This window comes from Anoplopoma fimbria, chromosome 5, assembly GCF_027596085.1.
Source record: "Anoplopoma fimbria isolate UVic2021 breed Golden Eagle Sablefish chromosome 5, Afim_UVic_2022, whole genome shotgun sequence".
NCBI lineage: Eukaryota > Metazoa > Chordata > Actinopteri > Perciformes > Anoplopomatidae > Anoplopoma > Anoplopoma fimbria.
The window spans coordinates 19,105,672-19,123,171 of NC_072453.1; the positions used below are offsets into that span (position 1 = coordinate 19,105,672).

At 44.1% G+C, this 17,500-nt stretch overlaps 2 protein-coding genes across 2 annotated transcripts in view; one reads left to right on the top strand and one right to left on the bottom strand.

Annotated features, from left to right (window-relative positions):
- si:ch1073-416j23.1 (rac GTPase-activating protein 1) overlaps positions 1 to 10,314 on the top strand; it is a 14,504-nt gene extending 4,190 nt beyond the window's left edge. The window contains exons 3-18 of the mRNA XM_054598896.1: positions 494 to 696; positions 818 to 957; positions 1,306 to 1,378; positions 1,547 to 1,600; positions 1,683 to 1,778; positions 3,166 to 3,289; positions 4,040 to 4,182; positions 4,673 to 4,834; positions 5,693 to 5,788; positions 5,876 to 6,074; positions 6,282 to 6,387; positions 6,549 to 6,681; positions 9,096 to 9,210; positions 9,474 to 9,585; positions 9,860 to 9,951; positions 10,244 to 10,314. Coding sequence (XP_054454871.1) covers positions 494 to 696; positions 818 to 957; positions 1,306 to 1,378; positions 1,547 to 1,600; positions 1,683 to 1,778; positions 3,166 to 3,289; positions 4,040 to 4,182; positions 4,673 to 4,834; positions 5,693 to 5,788; positions 5,876 to 6,074; positions 6,282 to 6,387; positions 6,549 to 6,681; positions 9,096 to 9,210; positions 9,474 to 9,585; positions 9,860 to 9,905 — 1,802 coding nt within the window. The 3' untranslated portion in view covers positions 9,906 to 9,951; positions 10,244 to 10,314. The remainder of the gene's footprint in view (positions 1 to 493; positions 697 to 817; positions 958 to 1,305; positions 1,379 to 1,546; positions 1,601 to 1,682; positions 1,779 to 3,165; positions 3,290 to 4,039; positions 4,183 to 4,672; positions 4,835 to 5,692; positions 5,789 to 5,875; positions 6,075 to 6,281; positions 6,388 to 6,548; positions 6,682 to 9,095; positions 9,211 to 9,473; positions 9,586 to 9,859; positions 9,952 to 10,243) is intronic.
- A 1,274-nt stretch (positions 10,315 to 11,588) lies between these two features.
- Positions 11,589 to 17,500, bottom strand: part of LOC129091846 (ankyrin repeat domain-containing protein 1-like) — an 8,294-nt gene continuing 2,382 nt past the window's right edge. Inside the window, exons 4-11 of the mRNA XM_054599541.1 lie at positions 15,662 to 15,733; positions 14,721 to 14,855; positions 14,198 to 14,305; positions 13,812 to 13,910; positions 13,579 to 13,677; positions 13,102 to 13,200; positions 12,632 to 12,730; positions 11,589 to 11,672 (exon numbers count right to left, since the gene is read on the bottom strand). Coding sequence (XP_054455516.1) covers positions 11,589 to 11,672; positions 12,632 to 12,730; positions 13,102 to 13,200; positions 13,579 to 13,677; positions 13,812 to 13,910; positions 14,198 to 14,305; positions 14,721 to 14,855; positions 15,662 to 15,733 — 795 coding nt within the window. The remainder of the gene's footprint in view (positions 11,673 to 12,631; positions 12,731 to 13,101; positions 13,201 to 13,578; positions 13,678 to 13,811; positions 13,911 to 14,197; positions 14,306 to 14,720; positions 14,856 to 15,661; positions 15,734 to 17,500) is intronic.

Below are 17,500 nucleotides of genomic sequence, written 5' to 3' on the forward strand. Positions count from 1 at the left end.
AGATGATGAGGGCGTGATGAGATGATGAGGATGTGATGAGATGATGAGGATGAGATGATGAGGACGTGATGAGATGAGGATGTGATGAGATGATGAGGACGTGATGAGGTGATGTGATGAGGACGTGATGAGGTGATGTGATGATGTGATGATGTGATGAGATGATGAGGACGTGATGAGATGATGAGGATGTGATGAGATGATGGTGATGTGATGAGGATGTGATGATGTGATGAGATGATGAGGATGTGATGAGGACGTGATGAGATGATGAGGACGTGATGAGGATGTGATGAGGATGTGATGATGTGATGAGGACATGATGTGATGAAGATAAGATGAGATGATGGTGAACTAGTAGACTGGTGAACTGCTGAGGGAAACTGAAGACCACCCTAACCCTCCAGACATTCCTGTCATTGTTCTTCACTACAAATCTTCTGCACTCTCTCAGGTTGAGGATGATGATTAAGATTTTTCCCGCCTTTTTCAGAATTCATGCAGGTGGTGAAAAGCTTTGAGTCGGTGAGGAAGCGATGGCTTCACGCCGAGCTGGAGCTGAAGAAATACAAGGAGCTGCTGGTGAAGTCGGACGTGGCCAAAGCTGCTCTGGAAGTCAAGCTGAAACACGCTCGAAACCAGCTGGATGTGGAGATGAGGAAACGCTACAAGATGGAGGGAGACTACCACTACCTGGTGTGTGTGTGTGTGTGTGTGTGTGGGTGTGGGTGTGGGTGTGGGTGTAATGACCTGTGCGGCCTGCAGGCGGCGCTGACAGCAGCTTCTCTCTCTCCTCCTGGTCTCTGGGGATCGTTAGCAGAGGCAGATGCAGCTCATGTGTGACATCCTGGTCCACGACAGTAAATCCAGCGCCTGTTTGAACGCAGAGCAGAAGTCTCTCTTGGCCACGTTTGAACACAAAGGAGGCAACACGACTCTGCACCGAAGCAGCAAACGGTACACGAAGATCCAAAGCTTCTGAAGCAGCTCGTCACTCTGAGCAGTGTGTCCCTTCACAGCGGTGCTGTTGGGCCTCTTCCTCATCCTTATCCTCTTCCTCTTCATACACTGCTTAGGTGTCTCTCACTTTCTAAAGGTGTTGATCAGGTGAATCAGACCAGATCGACCAGGTTTTATCTAGGTGTTATCACCTCTGGAAGATTTTTCAAGGATATCAGCTTTTGAAAAGGTTCCCGGAGTTAATTCAGGAGACGGTGGAGTTTCAGATGTTCTTTGGGAACCTGGATTGAATGGTATGTGTGTTTCAGTGAGGAGGTTTTTAAACTTGTTCTTTGGTTCATTCAGGTTGTGTGTGATTGACGAGTCGTCTTTCCTGTCCCACTCTGATATCAGCTATGACCGGACCGATGATGATGTGGTACGATCAATAAACCGTGACACAAACAGGATTATTAAATGACCAGTCTGTTTAAATGTTAACAGTTAAAGTATACTTCCAGCCATCCATTGATTTCCCCTAGAAATTAATGGATGGCTACATAAAAAAAAACATGATTTGATAGTGGTTTGTGTCATATTGGATCAGGATCTGGACACAACTTCCATTAAACCCCTGAGATCTCGAGCCAGAGAGAGAAGGGTACGTGGCTCCACCTTTTTATGTACATACTTTCAGCGTGATTGTTGATTTTCTGTTCTGACGTTCTATTGGTTCTCTGCAGCGGTCGTCCATGGGTCTGCCAGTCGGCGCTCTTGTTGGGAAGCGGGGGAGAAGTGGGAATATGTCTGCAGAGCTGCTGGAGAGGAAACCTTTAGAGGTGAACAAATCAATGACAACGTGTTAGAAGGTCCTCTGATCCTTCAACTGTCAGATAATTAGTGCAGAACAGTAAAAACCACAAGGTTTCCCTCTGCAGCATCAAGTCTCATTTCATTGAATGCAAATTTATTTAAATGCAGGACATTTCTAAAGAAAACATATTTTTCAAATGTTTGATTCATTTTCAAAGCAGGAATTTTAATAATATGTTTGTGTCGGCTTCCGTCCATTGTCTTCCCCTTTTCCGGCCTGGGGCTGTGTAGTCCTCCCCAACAACGTCTTCCACTTTCTCCTTAGGGAACCAGACCAGGTTTCTAATCTCACCAGTGTGTTCTGGGTCTACCACGGGTGCCTCTTACCAGATGGACTACAAAGTCTTATGGGAGGCATCCAGCAGGATCCTGATCAGATGTTGAAGCTTTTGACACGAAGGAGCAGCTGCGGGTCAGTCCGTCTCTAAGGCTGAGTACGCCACCATTAGAAGTCCTACAGCCCCTAGAAACACATGCGACTTTGTGCGAGTATCCGGACCCAGCTCCAACAGGGACCCGATGGCTCGTAGCAACGACCCCTATACCCCATATTCCCACAGTAACCCCCCCCCCCACACACACACACACACACACACACACACACACACACACACACACACACACACACACACACACACACACACACACACACGACTCCCTGGGGGACACACAGAGTTTGTTCACAAAAAAATAAACTGGATGGGCAAACCCACATGACCCCTCCAACAGACCGTCAAGGGTAAAGAACTGGTCCACTGGTTCAGGGTCAGGACAGAATCCACATTGGTCCTCTCCTCCCACCATTGGAGGAAGATGGGTCAAACAAACACAGGATTTTCAGCCAGGAGACCTCTCTTCCTGTCTCGTTGAAACTAAAAGTAAACGTTGACATTTTGTCACGACACATGAATTGTTGCCAGCTACTCACCCGTTGCGTGTCTCACTATTCAGTCAAGCTAACGTGAACCTGAAAACGTGGTTTTGTTGCAAATTCAAACTTCCAGTGAAGATGGAAGTTTAATTTGAAAAGACACTATGCGTGTAACAAACTTCTATTAACACGCCTTCACTGACCCCTCTGAACTGATGCTAGAGGGGATCGTAGAGCGTCACAGTTTGAAGCTCAGGAGCACTGACCAAGTCGCTGGATTTCAAGCTTTGGGGTGAAAATGTGCTTAAAGAATTGATAGGTGCGGTCAACGTCGGCACCTTTTTCCAACTCCACATCCCAGAATCCCGTTGTTTAAACATAGAAATTGGTTCCTTCCTGTGTAGACTGGAACTATTCCTTCTGTGGACTTTCTTTCTTACATTGAGCCTGGAGGACTCAAGTTGACTTTGTGTGTTACTCAGGAGGTCAACACGTTGGTGAAGGAACTGCTGATGACTCCTGAGACTGGAGGTCAGATCGACATGGTGACCCCCGAAAACCCAGCCTGTACCCTGATCCAGGAGTGTGCTGGTTCAGTTGAAGGAGGTGAAGTTAATTAATAATACTAATAATTAAGCCTTTATTAGTCCCACAATGGGGAAATTACAATTCTCTGCATTTAACCATCCCAGAGGAGCAGTGGGCTGCTAAGAAGCGCCTGGGGAGCAACTTGGGGTTAGGTGTCTTGCTCAAGGACACCTCGGCATGTTGGCTGAAGAGGGGTTCGAACCACCAACCTTGTGGTTGCGGGACGAGCACTCTACCTCGTGTGCCACAGCCGCCCCACACATTGATAACTGTTGGTGCTCAGTATTTGGGGTAAAGATCAGGGGTTTCTCTGGCAGGAGTTTCCTCTGTTCATCTTGTTTAGCTCGTTTTTCTTTTTTTAGTCTCGTCAGTAGCTCGTCTCTGCGGCGCCGTCTTTTTGATTTCCGGTTGCTGAAGGCTCCTTTATTTTTCCCTCACCACGCTGCCTTGTTCTCTCCATGTGGTTTGAGCTTTTCTATTGTTTATGCACTAAATGTTACCTAGCATGAAACGCTGCAATAGCATTCCAAATAATAGCACTTCACAAGTGGGTAGTGTTTCCATGTTACTACATTATCATATGAATATTTGCTGCCATACGAGCTGCTGATTAAAGCTCTGTGAATAACGGAGAATAAGATCACAAACCTTTTTGAAGAATTTCCTCATCTGAACACTTTACGGATTCAGCTCAAACTTTAAACACACATGCAGTGTTTCCATCTCGTTTCTATGATTCTGTGTTTGTATGATAACTTGTGTTCTCAGACCAAACCTCCGTCTGGTTTCCCTGTGATGAGACGGCGCTGGAGCCTGAAACTGAAGCAAAGATGGAGGAGCATGCTGCCATCAGAGTTTCTTCCACCTGCAGAGCGGAGAGAACCAGCGCACATGTTTTCCTTTCTAAAACTGTATGAACGCTCACGGCTACACTGGTTCAGACATAAAGATGGAGTGGTGTGACAGCACATTCATATTTATTCATATGATTCTGTTGTCAGCGACAAACATTACATGTGACTGAACAATAGAGTTCAGTGAGGAAAAGACAGCTTACAGTTTAATTCATCAACATTTACATGGATTTTAAATGTTTGAGTCAAATGTGAATATGAATCCTGAATGTCTTTTCCTCAGTATTAAAAAGTGATCTGGGAACCATTTCAAGTTCAATTTTGCTTCTCTGTGATTTAAGAAGTGACCATTGAAAATCATCAAAGGAAGTTGAGATGAGTCAAAGCCAGACGAATATATGTTTATGAACGGACTGGTTAGGACAATGATGTTATTAGTGCATCAAGTGTATGAATTGAAATGTATCCATGTTACAGCTGGTAAGAGGGCTTGACTCTAAATCCTCACCGACTTTAACTTCCAGCCGGTTTGTCTGCCTCCCTTCAGGTGATCCGGCCGGAGATGTGCCTGCCGTGCGGGAAGAGGATGCGTTTTGGGAAGATGGCGGTGAAATGCAGAAACTGCCGTGCAGTCGCTCATCCAGAGTGCAAACTGAAAATCAGTGACCGCTGCTTTTCCACAGCCACGACAGGAAGTTCAGCTCAACAGGTACCTGAGTCGTCTAAGACTTCCAGAACAGATACTCGAGAACCAAAGACTGTTTCTACATCATGGTGAACCAAAGACGGTGCAGTGATGTTAATGTTTCTACATCATGGTGAACCAAAGACGGTGCAGTGATGTTAATGTTTCTACATCATGGTGAACCAAAGACGGTGCAGTGATGTTAATGTTTCTGCATCATGGTGAACCAAAGACGGTGCAGTGGTGTTAATGTTTCTGCATCATGGTGAACCAAAGACGGTGCAGTGATGTTAATGTTTCTACATCATGGTGAACCAAAGACGGTGCAGTGATGTTAATGTTTCTACATCATGGTGAACCAAAGACGGTGCAGTGATGTTAATGTTTCTGCATCATGGTGAACCAAAGACGGTGCAGTGGTGTTAATGTTTCTGCATCATGGTGAACCAAAGACGGTGCAGTGATGTTAATGTTTCTACATCATGGTGAACCAAAGACGGTGCAGTGATGTTAATGTTTCTACATCATGGTGAACCAAAGACGGTGCAGTGGTGTTAATGTTTCTGCATCATGGTGAACCAAAGACGGTGCAGTGTTCCTGCTCTCCTGATGGCTTTAACTCTGTCTGACCTCATATTGGTTCACAAACTGGCCTATATGTTGGTGTTTGCATGATACTGACTATCAGCATCCCAATATTTTATTTCCTCCATTTTCATGATAAAAGACTAATTTGACATAGAGCTCATGAAATCGATCAGAATAAGAAAACTCAGAGATTCACTTAAAAATACGAGAACGGGATGAGATGGCTGGTGGAGCAGAACCTTCACAAACATATGACGTCATCATGGCTTTTTAACAATAATTGTTTTCTTTCAGAACTCGTTGGAGGATTTTGCACCAGTGATCAACCCCAGAGTGCCTCCTCTGATCGTGGAGTGTGTGACTGAGATAGAGAGGAGGGGCCTGGAGGAGGTGAACTGATCCTCAGTCTGGTTTCAAACATGCATCCTTCAGTCTAGTTCATGTGAGTTTGAGCTGCTGATGTCCTGCTGTCTGCAGAGAGGACTGTACAGAGTTCCTGGAGGGGAGCGTCTGGTGAAGGAGCTCAGAGATCGATTCCTCCAGGGGAAAACTCCTCTCATGCTCAGTAAGGTTCATGACGTGCACGTGCTGTGTGGTCTGCTGAAAGACTTTCTGAGGAAACTGAAGGAGCCTCTCATCCCCTTCAGACTGCACAAGACCTTCATGGAGGCTTCAGGTATGAAGACTGAAGCTGCTCAGAGTTACATCAGAGTTCATCATCATTGATCGACACCTTGTCAGTGTCAATAACCTGAATATCAAGCTCGGCTCCTCGGTTGGAGCTCGGCTCCTTGGTTGGAGCTCGGCTCCTCGGTTGGAGGTCGGCTCCTCGGTTGGAGCTCTTCTGTGATCATCTAACTATCAGTGTGTGTCTGTGTTTTAGAGCTGGCTGATGAAGACAACAGCACTGCCATTATGTATCAGGCCATTGCAGAGCTGCCAAAGGTCAACAGAGACACGCTGGCGTTTCTCATGCTTCACCTGCAGAAGTAAGAGCTTTAGCTCTTTTCTGATGGAAAATAAATAGAAATACCTTCCAGGAGCATTTTGTCTTGAGTTATGCATTTTTGATTTATGTAATTTTAACAGCACAGAAGTTGGAAATTGGCTGCTGTTGTATAGTGTCATATGACACATTCATGATTTTCAGGGTGATGAGGAGTCCTCAGTGTCAAATGGACAAGAATAATTTGTCCCGGGTGTTTGGACCAACTATAGTGGGACATGGGATGTCTGAGCCGACTCCAACAACCATCATGAGAGACACAAACACTCAGCCAAAGGTTTGATTCTTTCTAAATATCTTATTCATAGTATGTCGATATTGGAGTAACTGCCTTTTGTCATTGTGAGGCCTTTTCTACATCACATAAACATGTAATCATTTTTTATACATTTCTATAAATCCATATGAGAGAAAAGATACATATGAGAGTAAAAATGGCAGTTTTAACAATTGATTACTAAGTAATCAGTGGACCAGGACAGCCCATCACTCCCCCCATCCCCCCCTACAACTGTTCACCCACGGCCAGGAGCTCACAGCTCCCTTCAAACCCCCTCACCACCCAGCCCCACCTTCACCACCATCCAGGTACAGCATCAGCTCTCCAGGCTTCAGATAAGCAAAGCCAGTGGACCTGATGACATCAGCCCTAGGTTGCTGAAAGTGTGTGCTGGACAGCTGGCAGCTCCTCTCAGGCACCTCTTCAATCTCTCCCTGAGGTTGAAGAAGGTGCCCACAATCTGGAAGACGTCCTGCATTGTCCCGGTGCCGAAGAAGAGTCGTCCCAGCGGTCTTAATGACTACAGACCTGTGGCCCTGACATCACATGTCATGAAGACCCTGGAGAGACTGGTTCTGCGGCACCTGAGGACCCAGCTTACAGCTTTCCTGGACCCACTACAGTTCGCCTATCTGCCACACATCGGGGTGGAGGACTCCATTATCTACCTGACGCACAAGGCCCTCTCTCACCTGGAGAAGCTGGGAAGCACTGTGAGAGTCATGTTCTTTGACTTCTCCAGTGCTTTCAACACCATCCAGCCCTCCCTACTGAGAGAGAAGCTGCTGGAGATGAACCTGCACCCCGACACCACTTCCTGGATCACAGACTACCTCACAGGCCGGCCACAGTACGTCAGGGTGGATGGCTGTGTCTCTGAGTCTGTGATCAGCAACACCGGCGCACCCCAAGGAACTGTACTGGCACCGTTCCTCTTCACTCTCTACACCTCGGACTTCCGCTTCAACTCTGGTTCCTGCCACCTCCAGAAGTTTTCCGATGACTCCTCCATTGTTGGATGTATCACCAGGGACAACGAGGAGGAGTACAGAGGACTGATTGAGAGCTTCATCACATGGTGCAGCAACAACCACCTGAAGCTCAACATCAGCAAGACCAAGGAGCTTGTGGTGGACTACCAGAGGAACAGAAGCCCCCCTGTCCCTGTTTTCATTCAGGGAGGGGAAGTGGAGAGGGCTGAGTCCTACAAGTACCTTGGGGTGCAGATCAACAATAAACTGGACTGGACACACAACACTGCCCTCTACAGGAAAGGACAGAGCAGGCTGTTCTTCCTGAGGAGGCCGAGGTCCTTCAATGTGTGCAATAAACTGCTCAAGGCATTCTACCAGTCTGTGGTAACCAGTGCCCTCTTCTTCTACTACCAGTCTGTGGTAACCAGTGCCCTCTTCTTCTACCAGTCTGTGGTAACCAGTGCCCTCTTCTTCTACCAGTCTGTGGTAGCCAGCGCCCTCTTCTTTGCTGTGTGGTAACGTGCTGGGGTGGTGGCATCAGGACTGGAGATGCCAACAAACTTAATAAGCTGGTGAGGAGAGCCAGCTCTGTGGTGGTCTGGAGCTGGACAGTCTGGAGTCAGTGGGTGAGAGGAGGATGAAGGCCAAACTCGGAGCCGTCCTGGACAATCCCCTAATAACCCTAACCCTCTCCATGAGGAACTGTGGCAGCTGGGCAGCTCTTTCAGCCATCGGCTGATTCTACCAAAGAGCAGGACGGAGCTTCAGACGCTCATTTGTGCCCACTGCCATCAGACTGTACAACAACAACAGCAGAGACCACAGTCTGTCACCATGCTGACCAGGCGCCCCCCCCCCCCCCATGTGGATATACTGTACATTTTTATTCCTGTTCTATCTTTATTTTGTTGTATAGTATGTGTATTTATTGTCTGTGTAGTTGAGCTGCTGCAACACTCGAATTTCCCCCATGGGGATCAATAAAGGAATATAATAAAAATAATAATAAACCTGAACCAGTCCTAACTATAAACCTGAACCAGTCCCGAATATGAACCTGCGCCAGCCCGACTAAAACCAAACCGACCCTCTAGTTGGATAATATGGAACTATAAGCTCCTTAAGATATGATGGCGTCTGAACATCTAAGACTATTTAGGTCTTTCTTTTCATAGTTTTTGTCAGTACTTTTGCTGAAGCCCTCTGGATCAATTAGACAGACTTCAGAGACGTATTAGAGCAGCCTGATAATAAGGAATTGCAGTAATCTAGTCTTGAAGTAACAAATGCATGGGCTATTTTTTTCTGCATCGTTTGGGATGTGACTGATTTTTACAAAGTTATGTGGTTGAGAAAAAGTTTGTTTTGCCTGGGAGTTTTGTAATTTTGTCCATCTTTGATCTCAGTGCTTCATTACGCCTCCTTCTCTTTTCTAAGGTTATTTGCCGCATGTTGTCACTCCCTGACGCCTACTGGAGACGCGTCCTCACCATCCAGACAGATAAGATCTCGTCCTCCACCACTAAAACCCACAACCTGAATGATGGGCCAGGTGGGTGTATGAGTGTACAGCATGAAACTGCACTAGATTGAGTCTTATCACTGGTCTAATTAGCTGCATCTTGTTTCCCTCACATGCACAGCACATTTCCCTAGTTTCCCCATACCACTTTCAAAATCACTAACTTTCACTACATTAATAGAAATAAAAATACAAAGTTGTGATGGTATGCATCTTCCAGAGTCACTGCGCATCCTCTGATGTGTGTAACCATTAAAGGTGAAGTCACTATTGTTATACATCCTGTTTCCCAGGTCGTTTGTTCGAGCCCTTGACTTCTCCAGAGTTAAACAGCTACTACAAAACTCCCAGCAGAGGAACTCTGAGAGGCAGAATTAGGAACCTGGGCAACGCTCTCACCAGCACGTAAGACCACAATGAACCAGGTCCAACCTTCAGTCCACTACCAACAGCTCTGTTAGATTTATAAAGCCCTCTAGCTGTTGCTCTCCACCTTCACTCTCATCACACAACTAAACAGTTGTGTGATGAGAGTGGAGGCGCAGCTTAAAACACATGACATCGTTTACAATATGACACGATTAATGCAGCAGGTTTTGCTGAGTAGAATTATAAACATTGTTTATTCAGCCATGATGGATGTCAGGTCTTTAGATTCTCTCTTGTTTTCTCTCTCCAGAGGTCGAGCAGAACCAGGGTGGAGGTTCTTTACTTCACCCAACTGATCCACTGACTTGAACCACATCCAGACCCTGATCCTGTACACAGCAGGTACTACACTTTCAGAAACTCATGATGATGATGATGATGATGATGGTGATGGTGGTGGTGGTGATAGGGATGGTGGTGGGTATGCTGGGGGGGTGATGGTCGTGATAGGGATGATGATGATGGTGGTGGTGGTGGCGGCGATGATGATGATGATGATGATGATGATGGTGGTGGTGGTGATGATGATGATGATGATGGTGGTGGCGGTGATGATGATGATGATGATGATGGTGGTGGTGGTGGTGATGATGATGATGATGATGATGATGATGATGATGGTCTGCCCTCACAGTTCCAGACATCTGGACAGAAGAACCAATCACAGGACAGCTGTCTCCGGCTGCCGGCTGTTCTAACCAATGGTGTGTGTGTGTGTGTGTGTGTGTGTGTGTGTGTGTGTGTGTGTGTGTGTGTGTGTGTGTGTGTGTGTGTGTGTGTGTGTGTGTGTGTGTGTGTGTGTGTGTGTGTGTGTGTGTGTGTGTGTGTGTGTGTGTGTGTGTGTGTGTGTGTGTGTGTGTGTGTGTGTGTGTGTGTAACATGTTCCACCCTTAAAACTTGACTTGTGGTGTTTCTGGATTTTGATTTTATTAAAACACTAAACTGAAAAAAAGCACCTACATGTTGTGAAAAAAACTTTAATTAACTGAATAAAATATTAAAATTAAAATGATTGTATTATTTTTACCTGATAAACACTAACGATGGTTCATTGTATGTTTGTTATTATTAATAATCCGTTAACCCTCCTGTTATTCTCAGATGTATCTGTATCCTTGAGCTCCAGAAAATGATTATAATTAAAATGATTACCTCCATATACCTCCACAATATGGATATTATTGTTGAGCTCTGGCTTTTTTTTGTCACTGGTTCCAACATGGACAGCTTCATCTCCATCAGTTCCTTGATGTTTAGTTTTATGAGAACTCAATCATTGAGCCATGAGTTCTACCACCCTCACACCCCGGTTCTCTTCAGGCGCTTCCCAGTCTGGGCTCCCAGTACACACCAGTTTATTCATAAACACAGCTGATCTGTGCATCACATGTTAGCCCATCATCTGTTATTGTGTTGTCTGGTTTGTTTGGCTCCACAAACCACTGATCCTGTTCAGACCTTCATCTTCAGCTTGTAAAGGTCTGGACTGTAGAGAAGAGTTGATGAACACACTGGTCCCATAAATCCTGAATCAATGAGTCCGTCACAAAGTCTTCAGAGACATGGAGGCTGTAAATACTGTCAGCATTCCAATGCGACACGTAAACAGGAATATATATATATATATATATATATATATATATGTATTCCTTTAAATGTGTTAAATGTCTCGGCTGAGTTATATTTCTCCTCTCACTCTGATTATGACAATCAAATAATAAGACAGAAAAGTGACGAATGTATGTAAACCAAAAGGTTTATTTGTGTTTATAAATGTTTTAATGTAACAAATCACAGAAGTCAGAGAGGAATCAGGATCCTCTGCTTTAGTTTGAGAAAAGGATTAAAAAAAGGAAAGAAGCTCCTGAAGCGTTTGTTTCTGTTTGACGCTTCAGTTTGTTCTTTGTTTACTTCACGAACAAATCAGAAGCCTTGACGTCCAAAGCAGTGATTGGTCGATCTTAACAATGTCTGTAACATCACTTCCTGTGGATCTGCTCGATGAGGAGGCTCTTTGTTTCACTCTGCCACTCCAACACCCCGTCCAGAGGACAATGTCCATTCTGAGAGACAGACAGAGAGACAGACAGACAGACAGACAGACAAAGAGACAGAGAGAGAGAGACAGAGAGACAGACAGAGAGAGACAAAGAGACAGACAGACAGACAGAGAGAAACAAAGAGACAGACAGATAGAGACAGAGAGAGAGAGACAGACAGACAGAGACAGAGAGAGAGACAGACAGACAGAGAGAGAGAGACAGAGACAGAGAGAGAGAGACAAAGAGACAGACAGAGAGAGAGAGACAGAGAGACAGACAGACAGAGAGAGACAGACAGAGAGAGACAGAGAGACAGACAGACAGACAGACAGACAGACAGGCAGAGAGACAGAGAGAGAGAGACAGAGAGAGACAAAGAGACAGACAGAGAGAGAGACAGAGAGACAGAGAGAGAGAGACAGAGAGAGACAGGCTTCAATCTAGAACCTTGTAGAACAGTCTGAATTCAACATGTTGGACTTTGACCTTTAATAATAATAATAATAATAAAACATTTTATTGTGATAGAAACACACCGAACAGAAAGCTTTAACCTCTTCATGAGCCCCCAGGATGCCCATTGAGACCCCAGGATGCCCATTGAGCCCCCCATTGCCCATGGAGGCCCATGAGACCCATGAGAGGCCCATTGAGAGCCCCAGGATGCCCATTGAGCCCCCAGGATGCCCATTGAGGATGCCATTGAGCCCCCAGGAGGCCCATTGAGACCCCTGGAGGCCCATTGAAGGCCCCCTGGAGGCCCATTGAGGCCCCAGGATGCCCATTGAGCCCCCTGGAGGATGAGACCCATGGAGGCCCATTGAGCCCCCTGGATGCCCATTGAGCCCCCCCATTGAGACCCCTGGAGGCCCATTGAGCCCCCTGGATGCCCATTGAGCCCCCTGGAGGCCCATTGAGACCCCTGGAGGCCCATTGAGCCCCCTGGATGCCCATTGAGCCCCCTGGAGGCTCAGCGTTACCTGGTTTGTGGTGTGTGTGTTGGCCCCGTGCAGTAACAACAGCTGGAGGATTTTATATCTGTTGAGTCGGACAGCGTCGTGGAGCGGAGTGTCTCCCTCCTGAAACACAACGCAGTGTTTTTACTCCATGAACATGAGACATATATTAATACATACTATACTACACATACTAAACAAGAGCAGTTCCAGAAGAAGGTGCTGATCTCAGCAGTGTGTAAAAATGTTAAATATATATAAATATAAATATATTGATTAGTAATGAAACACTGCTACTAATAATACGGCGAATAAGGATTCTGTTCACTTTTTGGAGCTTCAGAGTGAAATGAGAGAAGAATTCTGTCCTGACTTCTGTCCATCACGTGTGTGTGTGTGTGTGTGTGTGTGTGTGTGTGTGTGTGTGTGTGTGTGTGTGTGTGTGTGTGTGTGTGTGTGTGTGTGTGTGTGTGTGTGTGTGTGTGTGTACCCACCTTGTCCTGTGTGTTGACTTTGGCTCCACAGTGAATGAGGTGTTCAACACAGTCGTGGTGTCCGGTCCTCACAGAGACATGAAGGGGAGTGCTGTCCAGCTACACACACACACACACACACACACACACACACACACACACACACACACACACACACACACACACACACACAGAGTCACATCTTAACCATCTACCTATCTATTCATGTATATATAGATATTTAGTTTATTGTGATTTATTAAAATGAGATTTGGATGTCAGCTGATTTCTCCTTAATCTTTGATAGAGATGGTGACAGTAGTAGTACATATCAGTAGTATAATAATATCAACAGTAGTAGTACATATCAGATAATATCAACAGTAGTAGTACATATCAGATAATATCAACAGTAGTACATATCAGATAATATCAGTAGTAGTACATATCAGATAATATCAACAGTAGTAGTAGTAGAAGTATTGTGGGAAGTATTACCTTGTCTGTTGCAGTAATGTCCGCTCCATGGTTCAACAGCAGTTTGAGTACTGACAGACGTCCTCCTCGACAGGCGGAGTGGACACAAGTGGACCACAGCTGGACAGAACACGAGATTAAACTGGTGAATCCAAACTGGTTCCAACACTGGATTAAAACTGGTATTGACACTGAATCCAAACTGGTACCAACCCTTGATTCAAACTGGTTCCAACACTGGATTAAATCAGTACCTTGTCTCTGCTGTGGATGTTTGCTCCGGCCTCCAACAGTTTAGTTACGACCTCTGTGTGACCCTGAGAACTTGCTCGTTGCAGACCTGTACGCTCAAACTGAAAACAGATATCAGTGTGTATATATAGCTTTATATATACCTATATATGTATATTATATTAAAAAAAGTAGTATTTCAAACATGAAATCAGACCTTACTGTCTTTTACTGTTATGTAAATAAACTTTATTTATCAGCACAAGGAGGAGTTTCTGCCAGAAAGGGTTAATCTGAACCTGAACCCTGATCCTGTCCTCCACCTGAATAGAACTTTATTCTGAAAGGAAGCCCTGAAGACAAACTTCCTCGTTGTGCCGACAGAAGCAGTCGAGTGTTGGAAACTCACCGCGTCGCAGGCGTTGACGTCTCCACCTGTGGACAGGTACCTGTCAATCAGCAGCAGCTGCTTCTGATCACAGGCCGTAAAGAAATCCTCCTCGTCCACGTAGTAAGGCTGGAAGACAACTAGTATTAGTACACACACACACACACACATATATATATATATCTTCAGTGCAGCTGTTTTACTGCAACACACAATGTGTCTATTTATGAAATTCATATTTAATACTTGACTTAAATATCTTATATGTGTTTTGCTTTCTAAGACGCTGACATTGAATTTCCCAGAAACACTTTATTTAAAACTGTGACTGATTAAAAGTTCTACTAAGAATGATTTTATATATATAATGATTTAGTTCAGTTGTAGTGTGTTGTTTCATCTGAGACTCATAAATATAAAGACAGGTGTGTGTGTGTGTGTGTGTGTGTGTGTGTGTGTGTGTGTGTGTGTGTGTGTGTGTGTGTGTGTGTGTGTGTGTGTGTGTGTGTCTGTGTGTGTGTGTGTGTGTGTGTCTGTGTGGTACCACTGTCTGGACAGCAGGGGGCGCAGCAGCAGGTTTCCTGACAGCAGCTTTCTGCTCTCTCTTGGTCTTCCTCAGCAGCAGGAGGTTCTGGAGGTCAGCAGGAGTCTCCAGAACCAGGCGACCGGATTTGTCCGTCTAGACCAGAAAGACACTGTTACTAGTACTGCATGTACTACTTCTGCCAGAATGAATACTATGATTCTACTACAGTACTACTACAGTACATTACTACTACTACAGTACTACTACATAACGGTACTGCTACTACAGTACTATTACAGTACTACTTACAGTACTACTACTACTACTACTACACAGTACATTACTACTACTACTACAGTACTACTACTACTACAGTACATACTACTACTACAGTACTACTACAGTACATTACTACTACTACAGTACTACTACAGTACTACTACTACTACTACAGTACTACTACAGTACATTACTACTACTACAGTACTACTACAGTACTACTACAGTACATTACTACTACTACTACAGTACTACTACAGTACATTACTACTACTACTACAGTACTACTACAGTACTACTACAGTACATTACTACTACTACTACAGTACTACTACAGTACATTACTACTACTACTACTACAGTACTACTACAGTACTACTACATCTCCTTATTGAACCATCTCCTCAGACAGTAGGACCTGGAACGTTCTGGTTCTGGGTTCCACTCATTTTTACAGTCCCGTATATTTCTGATCAAAGCCGTTCCTCTAAACTCCCTGATCAACTCAGTATTGATCGCAGTCTGACAAACTGATCACCTGATCATGGATCAAACCTGGGACACCAAACCTGGGACACCAAACAAGTTCCCAGCAGCTGGTTTCCTGTTGATGGACTGGTTCAGTTGGACACCAGACTCATCACTAATATCAGCCAATGAAGTGTCTTTGTTCCTCTGACCTTTAGGTTGATTGGACGAACAGAGTCCTGCTTTTCCTGAGAGACAGACGCCTCGTATCCTCCGTCCTCCACCTGCTGAGGACACACAGGGACACAGGTATATATTTATTTATATATATACATTCAGAAGTAGCAAAGATTCTGACTTTATAATCTTCAGATCACACAGCTTCTGAATGAACCTCACAGTTCTGTGTCTCTGACTTTGAATCATAAAAACTTTTTTCAAGTTTCAGAGAGGAAACGTTGCTCATGACTCCAACAACCAGAACAGAAATAACAATATAGAGAAGAGGCACACTGCAAAAGACATGACCTCTGACCTCCTGCTCTCTTATAAAACTTTATTAGCAGCAGATTCAGTTTACAGCTGTGTTTGTGTGTGTGTGTGTGTGTGTGTGTGTGTGTGTGTGTGTGTGTGTGTGTGTGTGTGTGTGTGTGTGTGTGTGTGTGTGTGTGTGTGTGTGTGTGTGTGTGTGTGTGTGTGTGTGTGTGTGTGCTCTTGGAAATGACCTTCTCCGGTGTCATTTTATCTGCCAATCACTTCCCAAAAGAGAGAGGTCAGAGGTCAGGGGGACTATGTGTTCTCTGACAGCCAACAAGAAAACATATTTATTGGAATCTAAGGTCCAAAATCTTTTTTTAAATATATGTCAAAATATCTTCTCTCTCTGGCCGTTTTAGCTCATATGCTTTTATATATAATATATATATTATATTATATTATACTATATATTATCATAATCTATAATACTATATAATCTGTCCTTTTATATTAATTTAATAATATATAATACTATATAATCTGTACTCTTATATTCATTTCATAATATATAATATTATATAATCTGTCCTCTTATATTGATTTCATAATATATAATATTATATAATCTGTCCTCTTATATTGATTTCATAATATATAATACAATATTATTATTATTATTATTATATATTCCTTTATTGATCCCCATGGGGGAAATTCAAGTGTTGCAGCAGCTCAACTACACAGACAGACAATAATATAATATAATATAATCTGTTCTCTCATATTAATTTCATAATATATACTATATAATATGTCCTCTTATATTAACTTCATAATATATAAAACAATATATTCAGTCTTCTTATATTAACTTCATAATATATAATACAATATATTCAGTCCTGTTATTTAGCTTGATATATAGGTTTCCTGAAGGCAGTATTTGAAATGTATTGAACAAAGGATGTGAAGGTTCTTGAACTATTCATGCTCCCTTCCTCCTGGTATGTGTTGTGTTCAGCTACCAGCTCTCTCTGGAGGGTCATGTGACAACGAGTTCATTGATCTAGTTATCCATTAGGAGAAAAGAACTCTCTATGTTAGCAGATTGTTGATGTGATTGACGTAGGAGCTTTCATATACATACATACTAATACCATACTACTCTAGATTTTAAAAATGCAGCCCAGAGTTGGCCCCTCTTTTCCAATGAAAGGAGCTAGCAGCACGAACTCTACTCATTTTTTAAATCTAGTGAGAAAGTCCCCAACTCTTCATCACTGACAGTCCGTCCTCTTAGACCTCCAAAGACACGCCCCCTAAACTATCACTATGAACGGCGACAACAAACATGGCTGCTTTTAGTTATCACCGTAGTTCAGATAGCAGCAGGTGGAACACTCTGGTAGACAGGCAGGTAGGTAGACATGTAGCTAGGTAGACAGGTAGACAGGTAGACAGACATGTAGGTAGGTAGACAGGTAGACAGGTAGACAGACATGTAGGTAGGTAGACAGGTAGACAGGTAGACAGACATGTAGCTAGGTAGACAGGTAGACAGACATGTAGGTAGG